This window comes from Myripristis murdjan, chromosome 4 (genome assembly GCF_902150065.1).
Source record: "Myripristis murdjan chromosome 4, fMyrMur1.1, whole genome shotgun sequence".
In the NCBI taxonomy this organism is placed as follows: domain Eukaryota; kingdom Metazoa; phylum Chordata; class Actinopteri; order Holocentriformes; family Holocentridae; genus Myripristis; species Myripristis murdjan.
Window position 1 is genome coordinate 16,577,500 of NC_043983.1, and position 23,038 is coordinate 16,600,537.

At 41.1% G+C, this 23,038-nt stretch overlaps 3 protein-coding genes across 3 annotated transcripts; 2 read left to right on the forward strand and 1 right to left on the reverse strand.

Annotated features, from left to right (window-relative positions):
• Nucleotides 1-492: 492 nt before the first annotated feature.
• Nucleotides 493-9,228, forward strand: dhcr24 (24-dehydrocholesterol reductase). The gene is made up of 9 exons (XM_030050252.1): nucleotides 493-878; nucleotides 3,362-3,517; nucleotides 4,469-4,574; nucleotides 5,223-5,341; nucleotides 6,415-6,678; nucleotides 6,781-6,924; nucleotides 7,507-7,704; nucleotides 7,794-7,972; nucleotides 8,124-9,228. Exons 1-9 carry the CDS (start codon nucleotides 648-650, stop codon nucleotides 8,275-8,277), a joined length of 1,551 nt encoding a protein of 516 aa, XP_029906112.1. The 5' UTR covers nucleotides 493-647; the 3' UTR covers nucleotides 8,278-9,228.
• A 1,079-nt stretch (nucleotides 9,229-10,307) lies between these two features.
• Nucleotides 10,308-13,258, forward strand: LOC115358521 (transmembrane protein 205). The gene is made up of 4 exons (XM_030050552.1): nucleotides 10,308-10,411; nucleotides 11,351-11,569; nucleotides 11,831-11,994; nucleotides 12,086-13,258. Exons 2-4 carry the CDS (start codon nucleotides 11,470-11,472, stop codon nucleotides 12,386-12,388), a joined length of 567 nt encoding a protein of 188 aa, XP_029906412.1. The 5' UTR covers nucleotides 10,308-10,411; nucleotides 11,351-11,469; the 3' UTR covers nucleotides 12,389-13,258.
• Nucleotides 13,259-16,453: 3,195 nt separating this feature from the next.
• LOC115358185 (UDP-N-acetylglucosamine/UDP-glucose/GDP-mannose transporter-like) lies at nucleotides 16,454-23,022 on the reverse strand. The gene is made up of 12 exons (XM_030050045.1): nucleotides 22,913-23,022; nucleotides 22,599-22,632; nucleotides 22,406-22,492; nucleotides 22,222-22,289; nucleotides 22,033-22,104; nucleotides 21,792-21,860; nucleotides 21,441-21,543; nucleotides 20,624-20,716; nucleotides 19,810-19,877; nucleotides 19,438-19,516; nucleotides 19,261-19,343; nucleotides 16,454-18,041 (listed from the first exon to the last, which is right to left on the reverse strand). Exons 1-12 carry the CDS (start codon nucleotides 23,020-23,022, stop codon nucleotides 17,936-17,938), a joined length of 972 nt encoding a protein of 323 aa, XP_029905905.1. The 3' UTR covers nucleotides 16,454-17,935.
• Between the last annotated feature and the right edge of the window lie 16 nt (nucleotides 23,023-23,038).

Here is a 23,038-nt window from a genome sequence, read left to right on the forward strand (position 1 = left end):
AGCATTTCTAATTTATAATTTGGACTGTGTGTATTTATAACATTTTGTGTATTTATTGCACTGAGCTACAACACAGTATCCATTAACCTATGTATCAAGTCCTTAAACAGTCTTTAAGACACCTCAGAGTGTCTGTTCTATTCTATTCTAGTCTATTCTATTGAAAGTAGTTATTTAAGAGTTGCTGAAGGTGTGATTAAAGTATAGCAGCTGGGTGATTATGCACTTTGATGATTAAATGTTGATAACACATTACTTAACTATTAAGCAATGAAGAGAGGGCGGATGGTGTGACAGCCTTTCGACTTTGTGATTGGCTGAAGACCAGAGACGCTTCCACTCGAGACATCCTTACCGTGCTGTTGACCAATCAGAGCGGCCCATGGGAGGGCCGAGTCCCTCCTCTTAGCAGTCTTCGCCAATCAGAGTAAAGCAGAGAAGGGGCTCGCCGACCACCTAGCCGAGCTCACCTATCGTCGTGAAGGAGTGAGGAGTCAGGTCTGCGGGTTGAGATTATCTGTGCGGGGTTGACTGCGTGAATGTGTCCGCCGGCGGTGGGAGTCTGACGGAGAGTGAGCACGGTGCCCGGAGCCTGACTTCTGAGAGTGACTGCAGACTGGGACTGACTTCAGTTATTTGTGGAAACCATGGATCCGTTATTGTATTTAGCTGGCGTGGCTATTATGTTTTTACTGTGGATTAAGGTCAAAGGTCTAGATTACGTGATCATTCACCAGAGGTGGATTTTCGTGTGTTTGTTCCTCTTGCCGCTATCCGTCATATTTGATGTGTATTATTACCTGCGGGCATGGCTCATTTTCAAGATGTGCTCTGCGCCAAAGCTGCACGACCAGCGCGTCCGGGACATCCAGCGACAGGTGAGCAAAGCCAAACAGAGGCCGCCCCTCTCCGTCGTGAACAGAGAGTGTGTGTGTGCCCTCATGAAACCTGACGTTTATTCTCACATTCAGTTGCTAAAATGGGATGATTCTAGTCAAAAGATGTGCAATTCAGGTATCCTTTAATGTAACTCAAAGATTAATGTCACCAAAACAATGTAGAATCTGTAGCTTTAGAGATAATAGCTTTAGAGTGAAGTTATAGTGCAGATCTAATTAATGTTTGAGTTTTTAGTAAGGTCAAATTTTAACTAAATTAGATTTGTTTGATTGCTCTGTTTGGGATTAGATAGATAGATAGATAGATCTAGTAGAATGTGGAAACATATTTTTTCATGCATTTTGAATTTGGTCATTAGTGCCTCTTCATGGTATGCCTAAAAGGTAAATGCAAGGGATTGCACAGGTGTAATTTAGCAACAAAAAAATAAAAAGATTGCATTATTATTGGCATGATGAAGAAAGAGTTACCTTAAATTATTGCAAGTGTTATGTTGAAGCCTGTCTCCCTGTCAAGGTGTGTCTCCCTTTACCTTAACCAACAGGAGGGGAACTTTAATTGAGGAGGAACAGACTTAAAACACTTGTGGTAAGGGATAAGGATAAGGCTGGATGTAGGTAAAGGTAAGGGGAAATACGTCTGGACAGGGGAATCATGGGTAGTATCGAGTAGATAAACTTTTTATCACTGGTTTCTTGTGTTGCTAATCTTAAACAGAGCATTTTGTTTTGGATTTTGTTTAATTTGTGGTTCTAACCACATGACTACACCTGCTATATTGCCTACTGTAGGTGTAGTCAGTGGTCAAAAATAGCTTGAGGTCACAAACTGGTACACATGTTGTCGGGACACAGATATTATAGACTTCATAATCAAACAGTCACTTGTCTTTTTCAACACTCAAACCACATCACAGGTGTTGGCGTAGTTTCTCTTGCTCTGTTAACTTATTGGTCTTTGTGTGAATGTTTCATATCTAATAGTACATTTTTACACAACTCGAGGACACATTTCATACAGTGTGCACATACAATAGCATCTCCTGCACAGGTTAATGCAGGGACATACTGACTGTATCCATGAAAAAGCTTACAGTCATGACATTATGGATGGGAATCATGCAACAAACATGTCTTGAACTGCATAAGAAGACAGCAGGAAAAGCATATATAATTTTATAATTGAGCACGCAAGATGTAATCTTGGTGTGTGAAATCCAGCTATAGGAATATTAATCAATCAATCAATCATTCATACTCATTTATATAGCACTTTTCATGCAAACAAAGATAACTCAAAGTGCTTCACACTATAAAACAATACCTTCGATGCACTCTCTCTCACACACACACACACACCAAGGAAGTAATAATACTAGCAATAGAGATGACCTTGTAATTAATACAGCACTCAATAAAAACAGGGACTGAGCACTCATTGACTTGTATTTTATGAGTTTTTTTTATGAGTTGATCTCATAAAAATGTCCAGGTTACAGTAAATTAACAGGTTCAATGGGGCTGGAAATTCAAGTTTGGTGAATTTTCTAGTCCAATGCAACATTCGATCAAACCTGACTGTCACTGTGAGAGAGGCTGCTGGGAGAAGCCTAGGTTGAGAGCAGGCCAGACGACTAATACCCTGCTTCCCAAAAGGATTCAGTCAAGAGAGGGGGATTTGAAATGAAGCAAAGCTAAACCAAACCAACCGCAGGGTTCATTGCACAGGCCTGGGAGAGCAGTAGCCCATCATAGAGACTCAGCCACAACATGTGGTACGTGAAGGAAGAGCCAGTGAGCAGGTGGCTCCCTACAGGAAACTTTCAGATTTGTGAAGTTTACTTTAACAAAAACCTTCACCAGGTGTACTTTGAACAGTTTCGGCAAATTGTTAAGACCTTTAACACCAGGAATGTGTATCTTCTGGCAAGTAATGCTACTTTTCTTAAGGTAAATTCCAGGCTGTGAGAATAAAGTCAATATATTATTCACTTGTGTTCTTTCACCTTGCTAATCAAATATTCATGACATTAATTATTTATCAAGACCACATCATGTTTCTTAGACAGGCTGGATTTTGAAAACAACATTAAATTTGTGTTTTCACCGTGAACAGTCAGGGCAGCTGATATACTGTTTGTGTACTTATTCAAAGATATGTGTGCTAAAAAGTGTGTGTGTGTGTGTGTGTGTGTGTGTGTGTGTGTGTGTGTGTGTGTGTGTGTGTGTGTGTGTTTAATACCAAATTGATGTGTTGTTTTCATGGTGGGGTTAGGAGCAAACAATCAAAAATTGCTCCATGAACACCTCGATCATTCAATTGGTCCACTGGCTGAACAGTTGGGTTTGCTGTGTATTTACTGTCTGCAGAGATAATCCACTCTCACTGAGGAATTTGACTGCTGTTATTGCTGCAGTTGCTCTGTCCCTCTCAGTAACAAGGACTCTGACAAATGTTTCAGGTGCGTGAGTGGAAGAAGCAGGGGGGTAAGAACTACATGTGCACGGGACGGCCCGGGTGGCTGACTGTGTCTCTCAGAGTGGGAAAATACAAGAAAACCCACAAGAACATCATGATCAATATGATGGACATTCTGGAGGTGGACACAAAGAAGCAGGTAGGAGAAACTGTCAGACACATGTTCACAGCTGTGTTTTCATCCCACTGTCCAGCAAATTTGAAATAAATAAAATTCTACCTTTTAAGAAAGTTTATAATGTTCAGTTTTTGTTGACATTGTGGAGAATGTGTAAATTTAATTTTATGTTAATTATTGAGATTGTAATTTGCAGAGGTCTTGTACTGGACTACATTATATTTAGAGTTGTTTCTAATTTTTTGTCCTGCCTATTTATATACATGAGGGGGGACAGAATAGTAGAAACACTTCTCAATAAAATGCAGTCCAGTACAACAGCACCACTAACTATGAGCTCAGTGCCAAACATAAAGTTGAGCATGTCTATTACTGTGACAAAAAGAAAACCTGAGCATTATAGGCATCATAAAAGTAAACTTGATGGCACAACAGTTGTGTTGGATTTTATTAGATTGTGCAGGTGGACCTAGTAAAGTGGCCACCGAGTGTATATTGCAGTAGTAAGTGCTATACAACCACATTGGGAACCTTATACATGGAAGCACAGTAAATAAGAAACATCTTGCAGGTTGTATTGGACAGATATTTTAGAGACATTTCAGGATTGGGCTTACCATGCCTCATTATACAATATAAATAAGTAAATGTATTAGAAATCATTTATTCAATAAATGCATTCCTATCCCTATTTATTATATAATTTCTATACTGAGAAAACAGACAGAGCCCCTACAAGTTAGTTCAAAACATTTTTGAAATATTGAGGACCTCTATTATTTTGTTTTCTTGTCAGCTTTACTTATTCCAAGAGTGTGTGTCCAGTGATAATAAGAGCAACTCACACACCTGCTGCAGGCTGGAGGCAGCCGAGAAATTAAGTGTTATTGATAAAACTGCATATGTCAGAGTTTGTTTTCAATGGTGATGATGATGAAAGATCTTTACCAGCAGTGATCTTTGCACTTGCAGGTGGTGCGAGTTGAGCCGCTGGCCAACATGGGTCAGGTGACTGCTCTCCTCAACTCCATTGGCTGGACACTGCCAGTGTTGCCTGAGCTGGACGACCTCACTGTGGGTATGTTCTGCATGTTCGGATCACATTGAATTATTTTTCATAAAGTATACAAGCAACGTCAACATCTGCTGCGCCGTCTTTTGTAGAGATGAAAGACGCAGGGATGTTTTCCAGAGCACATTGTTCTGTGATGTAGAGCCCACATCTCCCCCGTCAGTCACTGTATCCTGTTCAGGGCTTTAGCGACTTCTCTAATCGTGTTACAGGATTGATGTTGTAGTTCCAAAGATGAAACTGGGAGGAAATGGCTTTAATGCTGGAAGCACCCCTGGATCAGATTTCGTAATGGGTTTCCTGTTGCCATAAACTGCACATCAACAGCCTAACGTTTTCCCATCAGGACAAATGTACATCAATTTATCTCGCTGTCCACGTGTGCACACACGCATACACACTCGCGGCCTTCTGCTTGAGTGTGTTCTCATTGTTGTAGGTCTCATCTGGAACGTGATTGAATTACTTCAGAAAATATTCTCTCTCTCTCTCTCTCTCTCTCTCTCTCTCTCTCTCTCTCTCTCTCTCTCTCTCTCTCTCTCTCTCTCTCTCTCTCTCTCTCTCTCCCTCTCTCTCTCTCTCTCTCTCTCCCTCTCTCTCTCTCTCTCTCTCTCTCTCTCTCTCTCTGTCTCTCTCTCTCTCTCCCCCTCTCAGGCGGTTTGGTGATGGGTACAGGCATTGAGTCATCCTCTCACATTTATGGGCTTTTCCAGCACATCTGTGTTGCATATGAACTGGTTCTCGCTGATGGCAGTTTGGTTCGCTGCACAGAGGTGAGCATTGTGTGTGTGTGTGTGTGTGTGTGTGTGTGTGTGTGTGTGTGTGTGTGTGTGTGTGTGTGTGTGTGTGTGTGTTAGGCAGAGTCCTGTTGTACTTTCTCTCATAGTTCCATGAGGAAGACGTATGACAAAGTTCTCACTAGCTAAAGTGTATGACGCATAAGTATCAATACTGACCACAGCACAGAGATGTAATCACTTAGAATGGCCATTTTCTAAGGTAATAAAATATTGATATTGATTACCCATGAAATAATTACTGCAAATCTAACTTTGAACTGTTTTCAGTCTGGCTGCCAAAGCACTGTGGTATTCATTGTTCTTTGTTGAGTATAATCTAATGGATTAAGGGATATAAAGGTTGCATTATTGTGAAAATGTAGCATTAAATGTACAGTAAACTCCCCTGGTAATCATTTTATATGAAAATTAATTTTATATGATAGCACAAAACAACAAAGGTTGAACAAAGCTGATGAATGAAAATGAACAAATAAATGTTAAGGCTGTGAAGGTAGTGCTTACATATATTCACTGTACATAGCAAGCCAAATAGCCTAATGTTACTGTAAAATAGTTCCACTATTTTGGAAACCAGGGGGCTGTAAAGAGTGCTTGAACGTCTCATAAAATTGTGCAGGTGTTACTTTTTCCTTCAATGACACCATTTTTTGATAGCCTTGCACCTACTGGATGTGATGTGCACATAATTGTTCTCTTTCTACTTGTTGTGGATCCTTCAAAACAATTTTTCAACTTTGCGTTGCTGCTCAAAATCATGTTTTTTCCCCATCTATTTCTATTTCATTCATTTTGGAGCAGCACACTCCTGTTCTTGCAACAGGGAAGGATTTAACAGACCAAAACTTATGGATGTATTACACTCACACAGACCAACAAATACCACTGTATATGTAAAAATCCAAACTCCAATCACTTCGAGGTCACATCCAAGTAATTCACATTATTTAGCTGTACTTTTTGCCACTAATCACAACCGCACAGAATATGTAATTGTTGAAAAAGAGTGTATTTTCTCTCTGACTCTCCTTGTGACTCTCACCCAGGAGGAAAACTCCGACCTGTTCCATGCTGTGCCGTGGTCCTGTGGCACTCTTGGCTTCTTGGTGGCAGCAGAGATCAAGATTGTCCCGGCCAAGGCCTGGGTGAAGCTGCACTACGAGCCAGTCAGAGGACTGGAGAACATCTGCAAGCGCTTCACCGAAGCGTCGCAGAACAAGGAGAACACATTTGTTGAGGGGCTGCAGTACTCTCTGGACACGGCAGTCATCATGACGGGAACCATGACCGACCATGCAGAGCCAGATAAGGTGAGATGTTGGTGGAGCCTCCACATTTTATCTGTGTTAATATTAATGTGTCATTAACTGTAATTCCCTTTTTCTGTTTGTGTGTGTTTCTCTCAAAATCAGATCAACAGAATTGGCCTGCACTTTAAACCTTGGTTCTTTAAACATGTGGAGAGCTACCTTGAAGGCGATTGCACTGGAGTGGAATACATCCCTCTCAGGCAATACTATCACAGACACACACGCAGCATCTTCTGGGAGCTTCAGGTACACACAAAGCACATAAACACACTCACACCCACACACCAAGATACCACGTTTCCGTCAGTGATAGCAGGATTGTAATGAAGGACCTTATTTTTGTCAGATTGTCACTTATCTTACCAACTCACTGCTTATTTCTCTTACACTCTAATGCTGTCTTTCTCTGTTTCTGTCTGACACACACACATACACACGCTCAGACACACTCACACACACACCATTAGTCATTAGTGAGCAAGGTTTTGCAGGTCTTGTTTTCCATAACGGTAAATTGTGTGATGAATTATGCATAGTATGGGTTTGATGGATGTCTGCCGGGGCTTCCTGTGGTCTTTTGGGTCCTCGCTGCTTTTTTTGAGAGGCATTTTGCCTTTGTGGGCGGCCGACAGCAAAGTGATTGGGTGAACAAGGTAGAGAGTGAGGATGACACAGCAAAGGTAGAGGTGGAGGATCAGGCCTGAATCCACTACACTGTCAATACGCTGCAGAGAATGCCTCCGTGGTCTTTTCACTGATGTGTGTGTGTGTGTGTGTGTGTGTGTGTGTGTGTGCTGGTGGGTGTGCATATCTGCATCCTGTTTCTAGGATATCATTCCATTTGGCAACAACCCTGTGTTCCGCTGGCTGTTTGGATGGATGGTCCCTCCTAAGATCTCTCTGCTGAAGCTCACCCAGGGAGAGACCATCAGGCGGCTTTACGAGCAGCACCACGTGGTCCAGGACATGCTGATCCCCATGAAGCACCTACACACTGCCATCACACGCTTCCACCAGGACATAAATGTAAGACCCAGAGACACAGGTGCATCCAAAATACACTACATATACACATACACTTCCTTTAATCCATTCCCTGCCTGGTTTTATTTCAGGTTTACCCTCTATGGCTGTGTCCGTTCATGCTACTTCCGGGCAGAGGAATGGTTCATCCCAAAGGACAAGAGGAGGAGTTGTATGTGGATATCGGAGCGTACGGGGAACCCAAAGTCAAACACTTTGAGGCCAAAGCCTCAACACGTCAGCTGGAGAAGTTTGTTAGGGAAGTGCATGGGTAAGTCTCAAATGCTGCTCTGGCGATCAGAATCAGTAGCCATAGAAACCACTTTATATGAGAGGATTTAAATTAGAATTAAACGCACAGTGTGTCCTCTTTTTATATTGTGCACCCCTGCTCTTGTCACTGTGTTCACTGCCTCCTGCAGGTTCCAGATGCTGTATGCAGATGTTTACATGGACCGAGAAGAGTTTTGGGAGATGTTTGATGGACAGCTGTATCACAGGCTGAGGGAGGAACTGGGCTGTAAGGAGGCGTTCCCTGAGGTTTACGACAAAATCTGCAAATCTGCTCGACACTGACCCCATCTGCTGGCTGACACCTACATCTTCAACCTGAGCTCAGACCTGTTTCCAAGACAAGACTGAGGCCCCGTGTGCCTTTGTAGCCATTCACATGTGGGGCTACAGACCAGTTAACTGTGTTTTAGACAGTTTACACATAACTAGATGCCAGCATATTCTAAGGTGAAGTGAAGCACTGCACATACAAGTATCAGCTAAAATATTTTTGTAATGTTTTCGGGACTCACACTGTGTATATTCAGACTACCACGTCCTATCAGGGCAAAGCAGGCTGCGTGACTCACACACATCGTTCAGCTCAAAAACACCAGCTTTATTGCAACAGCCTTACAATGTTCTCATCATTTCCAGTGGAATCAGTGAAGTATTTTAGTTCCTTAAGCTTAAATGTCACATATCCTTTTTTTTTTCTTCCCCCAAACATAACTATCTTCTAGTAATATCATTAATGTTATGATAGTTTCCTTTGGTTCTGTTCATCTTGTACTTCATAGAGTCTACAAGGCACCAATTGCACAGTTTATAATATTTTTTCCTGTCTTTCTTAAATGTGTAAGGTGGAGGATCTTTCCATGTTTAGCCATCTCATCTTGTGTTTACCATTGCAGGCATTTTGCATACTTTTCTATGTACCCTTCGTTCATTTGTAAGTCAGTGCCTAAGTGCCATATGCCTCTGAAAAAAAATTCCTAATAAAGCATGTATGCAAATTTTTCAGAATATAAATGTCATAATACCAATGTGAAATTCAAAATCTGTAAGAAAAAAAATGTAAGTTACTGTACGCTATACGTGATATCCAAGAGGAAAAACAATCTCTGTCAGGAGTATGGATTTGTTTTGTATTAATTAAAGAAAAACTATTCTGAACTATTAATTATCTCCTGGTTCAATTCATTGTAGATTTTGTGTTGAAAACCTTAATTAAAAATGTGTTCACTTGTCATATGCACAAGTTGAATTATTATTATCGCAATAATCACATTATCACATTACAAGTATGTGTTTCTGGTGGAGCTGATTTTATCAATTTACTGCCTAGTCATTCACTGAAATATACACCTTGAGTTATTGCTGCATTTGTCTAAATTACAGTACAGTTTAAATTTTATAATAATATAATAATAATAACTTTATTTATATAGCACAGTTCATACAGCAGGTGCAACTCAAAGTGCTTTACATCAATAAAGTGGAGACAGAGACAAATAAAAGAAAAGCAGAATAATAGATAAATAAGTAAAGTAAAACTGCCCCCCTACCACAATCCCTCCGCATCCACCAGCACACACGCACACATACACACACACATAAACGCACACAGACATTCACACACTCAAACATACGTACATATGCATATACATAGGCACAACAATTAAGCAAATGCAAGTCGATAAATTGTTTCCCTTTGCCTTTACCTGTTTTGCTCCTGTGCTGAGAGATCTTTCACAATCTGTTGATGCAGAAATTAGAGCCACTGAGAGGCTGCTTAAGTCTTTGTTTACTTATTTCCTTTGCTCTGAGCTGCTCACCCACATGATATCCCAGAGCCACATTATCATGTAATGAAACTGCACTGACCACCGCTACATCAGCTGATAACAGGCACTTATTAAAGTGCTACAGGAGGTCTGGGGCAGATCCTGTCATGTGGAGGACCCAGCCTGTGCACGCTTTCATTCCAACTAAATATTTTATCCGGTGATTTCACTAATTACATTTTTTGCTTAAGATGTCATTGCCCATTTGATCACTTAAGCCAAATCAGTGCAGCGTGGAATGTAGTCTGGTAACTCCTGGTAGGTTCATGACCAAAGAGTCACTGCGGCACTGCCCTCCTCCTCATTTTTTTCCCTAGGATGGTGACGGTATTAAAGTTGTCATTTTGACTTATTAGTCAGTGTTATAGTTGGGCTTAGGTTAAGGTAAATATTAGGCATACATTTCTTTTGGCTGACATTTGGAAGAGGCTGTAGAGAATGAATGTTAAGTCAATTGGGTTATGACTTCGCCATCCTACGGAAAAAAACACGCATAGCCTCAAACGGGAGAAGTCTGTGCGTGAGCGACGTCACGGACTGTGGGCTGCGTCGAGGAGCCAGCAACAAGCTGCCTCGTATTCCCAACACAGGTAAGTTACCTTGTCGTTATGTTACAGTTAGGGGACATTAATTTCACATTTTCTGTCGCAACGTTTAACACGTTGAACTGTTGCATTCAGCCAAGTTTAGTAAAACGAACCTCCTCACCGTTTCCTCGTCAAGCCGCGCTGCGTTCAGGATCCCATTAGGTGACGTGCTAACGTTAGCGTTAACTTTAGCCGCGGGACAGTTTACTTAGACTCGCCCCCACCTACAGTTGCATAAGCTAAGAGCTTTTTGGAAAGCATTTGGTGTTGTGAAGGTGACTTTGACTTGCACCCCGGCAGCAGGGAAACGTCAAATCAGTCTTTATCTCGCTGGTTGTTGCACGTAAATCACTCACAACATGTGATAGTTGACTTTAAGTGTAAACTAGCTGAAGGTTGGTTTGTGCTTACTTCACTGTGCCATTGGATACACTGCACTCGTCCAGTGTACACAGTGGGTAAGGTCAAGGCACCAACAGTAATCCAGTTTCCTTGACAACAATGCGGAAGTTGGTCGCCATGGGACAGTGCCAGGAGCTGCACTAATTTAAACATAGCTGGGAGTAAAACACTGGTTTTCTGTCAGCCTGTTGATTTGCTCAGCTCTTGACTTGTTTGAAAAGCTGTGCCCTCTGATCTGCCCAGGCCTCACCTGAACTCTCACCTGAATGTCCAGCTAGCTACACATGCTGCCCTCTGTCCCAATAACCCCAAACTGGTGTACTGCTGCAAACACAGGGTTATGTGGATTGGTTATGTTATAGTAAACACATTGACATTATTCCTCCAATGAAGGCTGCATCAACAATGGATTTATTCCATATTGCTTTGTAAATCTGGGGAAAGGAAATGAATATTATTGCTATTTTTATCCAGAGCAATTATGCAATGCACAATGTCTCCATGCTGTCAGTTGCAGCGAAGTGATTTTTACATTTACAGAAACCCACAAGGTGGTGAAGGTGGAAGGAGGGCTTTACTGCCAGTTGGAAGGAAAGAGTATCACTGGCCTTTTGGGACAGTGCAGTTTTGCAGGACTGGAGCGGTAGTAAGGAGGAAGCATGTCCACTGACCAAGAGCCCACGTTCACAGTGAAGCTGCTGCAGCTGCTGCTGCTTTCCACCTACTGGGGCATGCAGATTTGGGTCACCTTTATATCAAGTATGTAAGACATGCACACTGGTTCTAAACATCCTCACTCTCATACGTAATCTCTCCCTTGTACCTCAAAGACACACCTCCCTTTCATCTCTGACACCATTTTTTCCAGACTTCAGGATAGCCTTTACATCCACATCTAGATCTCAGGTTTCCACCATTCTACCCCAGTCTCTGTTCGCCTGTGATGAGTGCATGCTTTTTATGTAACAGGAAACAGAAGGTCCACTGTGGTCCTAATGCATTATGCTGATTTCTGTGCAGGCTTTGTGATGGACAGCCACCTGAACCGACATACTTATGGGTTCATTCAGAGTCGTCTAGTCCCATTCTACCTCCATTTGGGTTCAGCCTGTGCCTTCTTTAACCTCACCATCTACGCAGTGTATCATCCCAGTGACCTGCTGGATGAGAGGGAAGCCTTTCAGGTGTGTAGTTTGTACAGTCTGCACACATAATGCGTAAAACCAACTTGATAAAGTTTGTTTAATGTGTCTCTACTCTGTCCACTTCCAACAGATCTTCATCTTTTTTGTGTCTGTGACTGTGGCCGCCGTCAATGCTCAGTGGTTTGGCCAGATGACATCAGAAATCATGGCAGACATGCACCTCATTGAACAAGCATGTGGATTGGGTCAGGATATAGGATTGTCATCCAATCGAGAAGCCTATGCCAAGTTGTGCGAGACGGATGCCAAATACAGACACCTGAGCAATCGTCTGTGGCTGTACAGACTCCTGTCCTCTCTCTCTAACCTCTGCTGTATAGGCTGTAACTTCTACAGTCTCTGTTACATGGCAGAGAACCTGGTCACATTGTAAAACAAACAGCTGCTGGACTGTAAATTTGCTAAAACTTAGTCACTCCCATGTCTCCTCCTCCTCAGCCATACAACTGCAGAAACTTTTTTTGTTGTTGTTGTTGTATCAAAGCAAGAATGCAACTAGTATATGCAATGCACATGGACACAGTCATTTTTATTAGTTATGAGGGGAAAATTGAGGTAATTGTCCCTCTGCCAAAGGAAATTTTGAAAGGATTTAGGCTTAATGGACTTAATGAGTCCTATCAGATTGGTTGTAGCTTTTTGTTGGTTTTCGACAACCATGGTCACCGAAGCTGCATTTCTTTTGTGGAAACTGTAGAGATTGACAGATTAATAGATGGATTAATGCCCTCGAACTTAAAAAAAAAAAAAAAAACACTTTACCTTTCACCTGGTATGCCTGGAGCTGTGGTTGTCCCACGCAGTGAACTGCAGTGTAGAGATTTCCCTGTATCGAGATTGCGTTATGGTTGGAACTTAATACGATAGGACCTTATGTTATGATAGGAATTTATATTACCTGGATTGTTTTTAAAAAGCTTGTATTGGTACCAGAGACCCCTTAAAAGAAAACACCCAAATGCACTGCACTTTTTATATGCAAGCAATAGGACAGCACTTTTGTAATAAGGAATTGTTGGCCTACTGCTCAATCCTGCTCTTCCTGTTTGAGATGCACCCAAAGAGTTTTAATGATTTGCTCACTCCCAGCCACCATCACGCCTTGATCCAGTGTTGCAGGTTTGTCTGAGTTATGTTTTCAGTTATGTTGTAGGAAGGCTTACTCTACCTTTTGTCCCCTGTGTTTAGTTATTCATGTTGTCTTGGCTACTTGTGACATTTAAAAAAAAAAAAAAAAAAAAAAGGTACTGAAAATCTTTGACCATCTGGTTTATCACAAATAGTGCTTGTTGGTGGTTGTTGATACAGTGGAAGCAAATTTGTGAGTAGTTCTAGTGATAGTTGTTTAAGATATGAATCATCATAGACATTATTTGTAGTTAATTCTGCAAATGTGGTGTTGGGCAACAGCGAGAGTCTGTCCTTTGTCTGACAGATTTGGCACCACTGCATTGTTTCAGATGTCTATCCAGGGCAAATGTCCACCCTGATCAGTGTGTCCTTGAGCAAACCACTGAAACCCTTCCAGCCAGGCCCTGCTCTGCAGCTGAACCTGATCCCTGAGCTCGCTGTTGATGGGGGAAACTGACAAGATGACTTCCCTATAGGGATCAAAGTGCAGCGCTCTCTGATGATGAGCGCAGTATTGTCTATTGTTCAGAGGAGCAATGTGTCTGATCAATCCAGAGTGCAGGTATAGAGGGATGATTTTAGTTTGGATGACTGAATGAATTGTTGAGGCTTCTGGAGATGACGTGGGTCTAATTCAGCCAAACATCCATGATGAGATGAGCCCTCAAGGACCCTAATGACATACCTGCACTCAGTCCTTTCAGTAAGGATCCAGGCATACCTACTGTACAGGCTTACATTAGAGTAAGCCTGGTTGTTTTTTTTTTATATATATATATATACATTTAAGAAGCCATTTTGCCTGTACCTGAAAACTTTTTTTTTTTTTACTTTGCACTTTAACATCAACTTAAATCACTGCATCTGTTCAGACAAACAGTCAGCAGACAGTGTTGTTCACAGAGCAGTTACAGGCTCTACATGTTGGTACACTCCTGATCAAAATCTTAAGACCAGTTTAGAAATTGCAAGAATTTACATTTTGCACTGTTGGATCTTAAGAAGGTTCTAAGTAGAGCTTCAAAATGCAAAAAGAAGAAATGGGAGTGAGACAAAAAAACAAACAAACAAAAAAAAAATCGAGTAAGCAATTTATTGCAAACAGCCATTAAACTGAAATAGGCTGTTCATCAGCTGATCAAAAGTTTAAGAGCACAGCCTTTAAAAGCCCAAATCTTCTCAAAAATGTGGATTCAGTGTCATTTTCTGTCAGGTATCCACACTGTCATGACCACTCACTCCCATTTCTTCTTTTTGCATTTTGAAGCTCTACTTAGAACCTTCTTAAGATCCAACAGTGCAAAATGTAAATTCTTGCAATTTCTCAACTGGCCTTAAGATTTTGATCAGGAGTGTACATAATCAGAGATTATTTCATGCTTCACTTCTTTCTAGCTGGAAGCAGAAGATTTATGAAGGCACCAAACAGCAGTAACCTGCACACTGTTAGGACTTTTGATTGTAAAACTGTTGGACTTCATCCCTTTCTCATAAAGCATGAGGTTACAATTGTTTGGCCAGAGGTGATCTTGTGCTAACAGCACACCTGTATTCTACTATAAAAGGACTGTTTCTCGCTAATTATTGGAACTGAGGCCAAAGAGTACAAGTTATACTCACCATTGGGCTATGTACTGTTTTAATCCCTCTCTCAGGTGCTTTCCCAGTTTGTGTATTTCAGGTTTTTGTTTTGTTTTATTCAACTTGGCGGTGAGAATCTCATGTCAGTTATGTTTTGTTTTCGCACGATGACATGTTAAGAAGAAAAAACCCTCCCTGCTGTGGAATGCATGTTGGCCACATCTTGCCATACCATCTTTGGACTGAAACTGTTAAACTACACCTGCTTCCCCATGTAGACTGTGGCAGTAAGGATTCTGAAACTCCTCTTTCTCATGCCTGTCTATTTGTGCAATCTGGACTGATGAAGATACTTAGAGCCACATGTGCCTTACTTAGACTGGATGAGGTGATGTTCCTGGCAAAAACAATGCAATTATACCACCCACTTCATTTCTTGTCTTCTCTGAGTGCTGTCAGCTGGCCTAATTGTGTTATATTAACTTAAAATAGCCAGTTTAGCCATTTGACCGTTTTGTTAGTAAATATAAAAGCTATATTTGAACATAATCTTATTGGGCATTTTTGCATTGATATATAGGTTTTGCAACTCTTTTTCCAAATAATGGGTTATAGCAGATACTGTACCTTTGTGAATGCTGAATGTAAATTAATTAGAATCTCCATTCACATTTTCCCCAAGGTCAGAGCTCATGAGGTTTTTTTTTTTTTTTTTTAGGGGAGTGGGTTTGTACCTGATCTTTGGACATGTCTGATCTCTTGTTGTTTTTTTGTATTAAAGAACATCCTGTATTCTGTTGTCTATTTCGTTTTAAAGCTGCAGTAACCAATTTCTGACCACAAGAGGGTGTTGAGAGCTAGAGTTCAGTTTGCCAACAGTCAGATCTTTTTCCAGGTTCATGGCAGCTTGGTTGTATGAAACCCAAAGTTAAAGCAAATGAAAAGTGTTTTCCAGATGGAAATTAAGAATATGTTTCACTCATTTTGTCTCTTAACCTCCAGTTTGAAAATGTGGTGAAGCTGCAGACTCTCAGCTACAAGGTAAACAGCTTTGAATGAACTTTTTCCTGCAGCAGCAGAGGCACTTATGCAATTGCTACCTTTGACTGTAGCATGTGCAGTTTCAGAAAAACTTTGAATGAAGCTGAAGTAGTGCGCGGGTGAAGCAGATGGCAGAGGAGCTCATTCAAGCCAATCAGGAGCCAATTCAGAGCTAAACTAGTAAATAACAGGCTGGCTGTAAAACAACACAATGACTCTCACATTGCAATTGGTCATTTTGCTGTTAAAATAGCATATAATATTGCTTAATATAGCTTCACATTATTAAATTACCCATTAATTTAAAATTTCCTCCACGTGCAACCAAGAACTGTTTAATTCCAGCTTAACACTGAATACCTCACATCTCATAAGCTTATTTTTTTCCTTATCAGCAATGTTTTTAAGTTCTTAATATAGACACAACTTTAAGGTGAGAGTGAGACAATAGTTCACTGTCAACTATTCACTGACTCCTACCTAATGCCGGAGGATTGTTGCATATATGATAGGAAGCTGGAGAAGATGCAGTGGGCCCTTCAGGTTTTGCTTTTTTAATGTCAAACTTAGCTTGACACCATATTTATAAATAAAGATTTCTCAAATAATGACACGTGTTAAAATAATTAAAGTATAACCTACCAAAATTACAAAGATTGTGTACATGTAACATCAACAGCAGGAGTTAAATGGTTGGTTTTTTTTTATTCATGTAAAAAATATGTTCTGCCTCTGTCTCATGTTATTCTTTTCCATCTACTGTCCATGTTACTTTGCTTAAAATGACATCAGCAGCAACAATTCACAAATTACTCCACTTACATTATGAATATTAGTTTCAACAAAAAAATAAATATAAAAAGGTACAAAGCACACCCATCCGATAACTTTGGGTGAACATGTAGATAAAAATGTAAAAATGTCAATACTCATACCTGACTATTTAGGGATAAAGTAACTGCGCTGAAATCGTAACTCTTAAAAAAATAATAAAACAAACAAACCTGAAACATACATTTCTTGAAAATACATAAACCTCAATCTCTCGACAACGACTGTAACTTGAGGTGAAGCATTTCCACCCTTTTACCATTGCTACCTTGGAAACAGTTGAAAGTGCAATAATAACATTGTCTCAAAGAACAAGTGGATCCTGTTGCACAAACAGACAAACCGTAACGACTGCTTGTTGCCTCTGCATAGAGAAGAAACCAGTTCCAGCCTGTGATAGGAACCACAGCAAACATTCTGTAATACTGAGTGAACACAATGTAAACCGTTAATTATGGATCAGACCCCTAAAAACAGACGGCAAATACATTTAAAGCCACAATCCTTAATTTGAACTGGCAGCCCACTGTCCCACCCACTTTGGTTGTTTAAAGGATGAGGTTGCAGAGAACTGTAATCATCATCCGTTTGTAATATATTTAAAACAGCGTACACACAAAATGAAAAGCAACATAATAGAGGAGTGTAACAATAGATTACAGCTACTGATGGGGCCAGATCATCCCACTTTGCTTAGAAGGCATTCAAAAGTTACATTCTGTGTAAACAGCACATTGGATAGGATCTACTGTGTAGAAAAGGTAAGGATTGTGCCTTTAAATTACTATAATTCTTAATACTTGCAGGCGACTGAAGTGAGCAAAGCACACCTGTACTTGAAATGACTGAAAAATCCAGTTTTCACTCCTGTTTACAGAAAGCACTCTTTGCTCAACATTCAACCTCAAAGGTTCAGCTGACCTGAATATCAGGAATGTCCATTCCCATGATAATGTTGTATTATAAATAATATTGGTTCCATGTCTCCCTTCTTAGCGCTACTCACAAATACAGTAAATCCAAAGATTAAAAATACACATAATATCAACCAATTTTACAGGACTAAATCAAGTTAAAAAAAGAAAAAAGGCCCACTTTTTAGTTCAGGCCCATGTTCCCTCTGGAGGGTTTCATAACCATGGCAGTCGGGAGGAGAGTCTCAGAGGTTCAGGGGACTGTGAGGCTCCACCTCCATATACAGACAGACAGGAAATCACCAAGACACTATTCCAGTGAATTCCTAGTCTCTGCCACAGACATGCTCAATAAATATAAGCAGTACCAAAAATAGACTGTTCTCTTATTCATCAGCATAAAAAGAAATCCAGTGTCTCTGTCATACAACGACCTTGCCCTTGATCTCCAGTTTGGTGTTTTCGCTTGATTTACTGGACTGCTCCTCCGTGAACGTGATGTAAGAGTAGACCAGGCTGCCTGCAATACTGAAAAAAAAAACAACAACAAATATTCACGTTAAACTCTGAAAACACAATGCACATCCACAGCTGTAACACGTAGGCCTACATTAAAAAAAAAAAAAAAAAAAACTATTCTGTTGATTGAAAATGAACACCAAGTCCCTTCCACTTCCAGGGAGCTGGTTTGAACAAGCTGGAAAGTCAGGTCACAAAACTCTAAAACATTGTCCTCACCCTAAACAACTACCATCACAGATCCTTTTAGCAAGCCAAAGATCTGCTGATTACTCCAATGGAGCTGCTGAGTCACCTACAGTACACACTGTGGCAGTACTGGGCAGCTCCCAAAGTGTACAATCCTCCCCTCTCTTCCTACTGCCAAAGCCATTGCTGGTGAATGCGTAAAACAGGCACTGTATTTTAAATTGTGCCCTAATATAGTATTGTTATTAGTACAGTATATAACTTCACACTGATTTGCAATACACTGAATAACTAAACTGTGGTTTTCATTGTGTTATGTTTTAGTAAAATATCGGAAATAACACTTGAGAGTTTGTTAAAAATAAATAAATAAATATATGACAGATGCAAGCAGCCGTAATGGGAAGTCTGTGTTGATCTTTGTCATCCAAGTCTGAAGATATCCAAGGGAAAATTCTTCAGCTCATGATTGAAGAAGCTGTTTGGATAAACAGTGAAATATCCTCAACTGAAGAGGTGAAGTCTAATGAAAAGACTTAACGTTATCTCGGATTCACCATTAGGGTTTTGCACTACAGATCATGATCATGTGACATGGTGAACATGTTGCAGCGCACCACCAGTCATAAAGCTGGCCATCGTTACAAACAGGATCCAGCTTGCACTCAGGGATTCCTGCACCTGTATGAGACACTCAGCAGCAATGCTTTTTAGTTTTCATCAGATACAGATCTAGACCAGAGAGGAATTTACACATAATTACTTTCAGGGGTGCTGGTGGGCATTAAGTACCTGCTACCTACCCTGCTTGCTTTGCACAATGTTCAAATCTTTGTCTTATAGACAAATGCCCAGGTTAATGGGGCACTAATACAATGAGATGATAAACCTCACTGCATGTTCCCTAAATCACTTCTGCAAGTTAATGAACAGGGTGACAGACTGTTTTTGTATTGCTGTCACTACTTCTTGTATCAGAAGTTCCCCTTTACTAAAATACTATCGAGGACCACACAGGGAAACATCTGTAGTTTCATACCTGATATTCAAACCTATGAAGTTAGTCCATGAAAAAATGTAGTCTCCACTGAGCACCATCCCAATGTATGTCACCAGGATGTTCTGTAAAAAGAGGTGATATAGACACAAGTTGAGTTCATGGTATCGCTGAGTATCTGAACAATAATCTCACAACTCACATTAGCCTGAATCTTACCTTGACGCAGCCCACGATGGTTGTTGTTAGTGCAGAGTTATACTGTGTACAGAGCACTGTGGAATACATCAGAACAAACCTGCAAAACAATTGAATCACCATATTGCACATGATTAGACTTGTTTGAACATGAAATTAAATTTAAGCACTACTGATGTTGCATCATAGGCTGAGCAGTACTATGAGCTACACACTCACATTTTGCTATGGCCTAGAAACTAAACTTAAGGCCAATGACACATCAGGATTACCACAGTAATTTGATACATCCAGATGTTCAGTCTACACACAAAACAAAGTTCTGCATTGGCTGCACACACATGCACTTCATTCACAGGCTCACACACTAACAAGCTCCAGCCCATGTCTTACCCCATGACACAGGAGAGGAAGAACTGTGTGAGGAAAAACACATCTGACCAGCCTTCGTATTCCACTGCCTGGCAAGAGAGGCGCACACAGTGAGAAACTAGGAGATCTCCAGTCACATAAACAACACACACGCGCGCACACACGCGCACACGCGCACACACGCACACACACACACACACACACACACACACACACACACACACACACACACACACACACACACACACACACACACACACACCATCTAAAAATAAAGAATGGTAACTGCTAGATAACAATTACAATTTTGTATTACAAAATAGCTGGCTATAAAAGCTCAAAGTATGCATGGTCAAATACACGCTGGAAGAAAAGTAAATGAGTGAAGCTGTTTGTATCTGTGGTTATTTAGTCAAGAGAAGCTCTAGGAGCCACTGTAATAACTCTGCGAGCTGCATAATAGCAGCTTTGTGCCTTTCTGGCTGCAGGCCCCCCACTTCTGGAGTTGGGCAAACCAGAAGGTCCCTGCCCACTCTGACCAACCAAAAAACAGCTCCTATACAGCTCACACCCACACTCACACATATGCACACTCACCACCACTGAGACTAAAACTGGCAAGAACAGACGGATCACGGCTATGTATCTACTACAAAACGTTTAATATGTTGGTTGAAATTATGTACAACCACTTTCATTTCACAAATCAAATCAAATGTACTTTAGATGAAGATGTGGAGGTTTGAATAAGGAGGATTTGAATTAGACGTTATTGGGCACAACAAACAGACCAACCAACAGACTGACAGAAGAGACAAGATGACATATTGCTTACCTTCTCCATATCTCCAGTCACATGAGCCAACAGCAGGGTGGGAATTAGCATAAATAATGCATTATAATATAATAATCCATATTTCCCCAACTCCTGTGACAAGAGAGCATGGAGTCAGACAGGCTGCATGAACATGAAAATCAAGGAGAGGGCAGAGACAGAACAGAGAGGGTTATTCACAAGACATCTACTACATTCCTCACTAACTAGCATACACGTCACACATGGCCAGCCTATTGCACAAATCAGACCTTTCTGATGGCATTTGATTCTCTGTGACACACTGTCTCCCTCTTTCACTCACTCACTCTGTCTATTTTAGTATTAGTGCATGGTGCTCCATACACATCATGTTCTAAATCTGGCTCCAGTTCTACCTCCACTGTAACGTGAGTGCCGAGTGACCTGCTTCTGTCACATAAAAACTGACTAAATTGAGCTACAGGCCATTTCTGGTTCAATGGTCCAACAGTAAGTAACCTGACTCTGAGGACAGAAGCCACTTTGCTGCATCGGGAGCTAAGCAGAAATACAAATCATGACTAAACCCAGCAATCACTAGTCAGAAAAGCAACTGATGTCAAGCTTACAGAATATACAGATTGTACAAGAGCTGATCTGGGTAATCGATCCATTTAGTCTACTTGATGGACAGTAAAAAGAAATGACTCGCTGTGTTTTCACACACTGACATTCTTTAAATCTCTCACTGAAGGACAATTTGTGCTTTATGAATTCATCAACATCAGTTCAATGCCAGACGCCGCTCCAGTCAAACAATGGTTATCATTCATCTGGCAGCGGTGGGGCCACATACCTTTGAATCTAATTTCTGTTTCACATATGCTCCATTGGCTGCAGTCAACACATCATTCAGAAGAATGAACACATAGCCTTGCAGGTCAAAGGACAGGTCAGCACTATGAACAGAGATGAGAGGGGGCTATTAGAAAGTGCCAGGCAGGTAAATAAGTGTTGCTCCTGTCACACTTTAGCTTTGGGCATGCTCTGGTCCAATATAACCTCCTTTAATTACAGGTACATCATGTTTAATGGCCCTGACAATGTCAGATAAGAGAGGACATATATCAGTATAAACCAAGCCTTTGTAGTCAAGATAATTCTGGTTTGGTTTACAGCTGAGACACCTGGATGTAATCAAACTTACCTTGCAGCCACAAACGCCCCCAGGATCATTGTAAATACTGTCAGCTGGACTGGCCGAGAGAACTTCTTCCTAGAAAAGTCCAAAGGAGGTAGAGCAACAAAAACCAGACAGCATGAAGCCATGAACAGTGACCACCAATACAAAGATGTGGACTAGAGTTTCTGCTCTAGCTGTGTCCCACTGAATTAACAGAGCACTAAAAGATGAAGAACAGTGGGCTATTTGTGATATGAAAGCTTACTTGAGCAGAAAACCCTCGGCCAGCATGGTGAATAAGATGGAGAACCTCCTGAGGACAGTAAACATCGGCAGACTGGAGAAAGACAGCACAAGTTGCAACCGCATATTATCATTGGGAAAAAAAGTAACATTGACAAAGCCATCCTGCTAGACTCACAACAAGCTTTTCTTATCAACTAAGACAACTTACTTCAGCCTTTTCGTTCCAAACAGGCCAGTGATTTGATTTCCCACATACAGTAGAGGTAGAGGGAAAGTCTGTAAAACGGAATAAATACAGATACTGTATTAAGGAACAACAGCAGAGTGGTTTCACTAAGCGTTAATGGAAGTCGTTTAGTGAGTATGACTGCAACAGAGGCAGAAATTATCACCTTGACAGGTATGCTCTCATCAAAATCCGGGAAGCTGATCACCCTCACAGCCTTGCCCACCCACAGCACAACCACCGTGGCCAGCATCTGCGGGTCATAGTCACAGAATCGTATCCAAAATGTGAATTATTTACGAGGTGTGATGCAAGTGACCAAATCACTGCACTGACAGGGAAAGAAGCGTGAAACTTACTTGTCCAATGCCGACACATATCGAAGAGGGGAACCTGTAACGGCACGGCAGACAACTTTAAAGTCCCGGTTTACCTCAAATATCACAGCTTGCAAGTCTATTTATCCATGTTCTGATTGAAAAAACACTTCTTCAGTACCGTTACAAGATGCAGCCTGTTAAGATGCAGTCTGGGGCATGCAGCTAGGTTAGCTAAAAGTTAGTGGCTGGTCGCTAGCGAATTAAGCCCCACTATATAGCGAGACGTAGCACGGCTAGCTAGCACGGCAGCCTTTTCAGAGAGACCGGCTTCGGTCCCAAAACAAGAGCCTTACCCATAGTTGGTGAGGACACTTTTGTTCACCACGACGATGACAAACGAGCTGAGGCCGTAGAATCCAGCAGCGAACAGCTTCAGAAACACCGTCAGAGATTTGTCCGCCATCCCCGACGAGTACTCA